Source organism: Notothenia coriiceps, unplaced genomic scaffold, assembly GCF_000735185.1.
Source record: "Notothenia coriiceps isolate Sejong01 unplaced genomic scaffold, NC01 NC01_scaffold00037244, whole genome shotgun sequence".
NCBI classification, from domain to species: domain Eukaryota; kingdom Metazoa; phylum Chordata; class Actinopteri; order Perciformes; family Nototheniidae; genus Notothenia; species Notothenia coriiceps.
Window position 1 is genome coordinate 10,876,333 of NW_011369945.1, and position 766 is coordinate 10,877,098.

The 766-nt window shown below is 58.1% G+C and overlaps 1 protein-coding gene across 1 annotated transcript in view; it reads right to left on the minus strand.

Annotated features, from left to right (window-relative positions):
* Window positions 1–149, minus strand: part of LOC104965294 (proteoglycan 4-like) — a 12,950-nt gene extending 12,801 nt beyond the window's left edge. The window contains exon 1 of the mRNA XM_010794252.1: window positions 82–149. Coding sequence (XP_010792554.1) covers window positions 82–149 — 68 coding nt within the window. The remainder of the gene's footprint in view (window positions 1–81) is intronic.
* Between the last annotated feature and the right edge of the window lie 617 nt (window positions 150–766).

Genomic DNA, 766 nt, shown 5'->3' on the forward strand with positions numbered 1-766 from the left:
TCACCGTGTGTAGGGCAAAAATTAGTCCCGGTTTTTCTTTTGGAGTCCTAGGCCAGTAGTGAGAAGGACTGTGGGGTTTACCGGGAAGTAGCCACCCTGTAGACGTTGGTCGGTTCTGGGCCTTGGGCCTTCCGATGGTGTTGGACCATTTGGCCGAGTGGTTGCTTCATGAAGTTGACTCCTTGGGTGAAGAGAGTATATCTGTAATAAGACCCTTTTTTATTGGGACTCGTACTAAAGGAGTGGGGGGGTGGTCCGTCTTGTGAGAGGAGTCTTGAAATCTCTGCGTTAGTCGACACAGTTGTCGCTTACCTGCTGCCGGTCCGACTCTCTGGTGGGGCTCGTAAAATTTAGTGGTAGAGCTACCTGTAACGGTCAACCCGACTCCCTACCGTGGTCGTGGGCCCCCCGGAGCCGGCTGCCTCGAGCTTATAGGCGGCAGCTCCTGTGACCGCACGTCAGTCTGGAAACCAGAGACCTCCTCAAGGACCGGACGCCAAAGAGCGCCCTGGCTGGACGCTGGGTAGTCGGAGTCGGACAGGCCGGCGGTTGGCGAGGGGATATCCGGTAGCTCCCTCGCAAGAAGCGATCCGGAGTAGGCTGCTGGACGTCACCCCCCGCACAATGTAGGACAGTAGGACGACGGCAAGGGACCATATGCATCCGTCGAGTCAGGGCCCGTACATGGAGAGGATGCTCAGCAACGAGTTGGAGCCAGAGAACGGGCACTTGAAGGGCAGGCCTGCTGGCAAACGTCCCCCGGGCG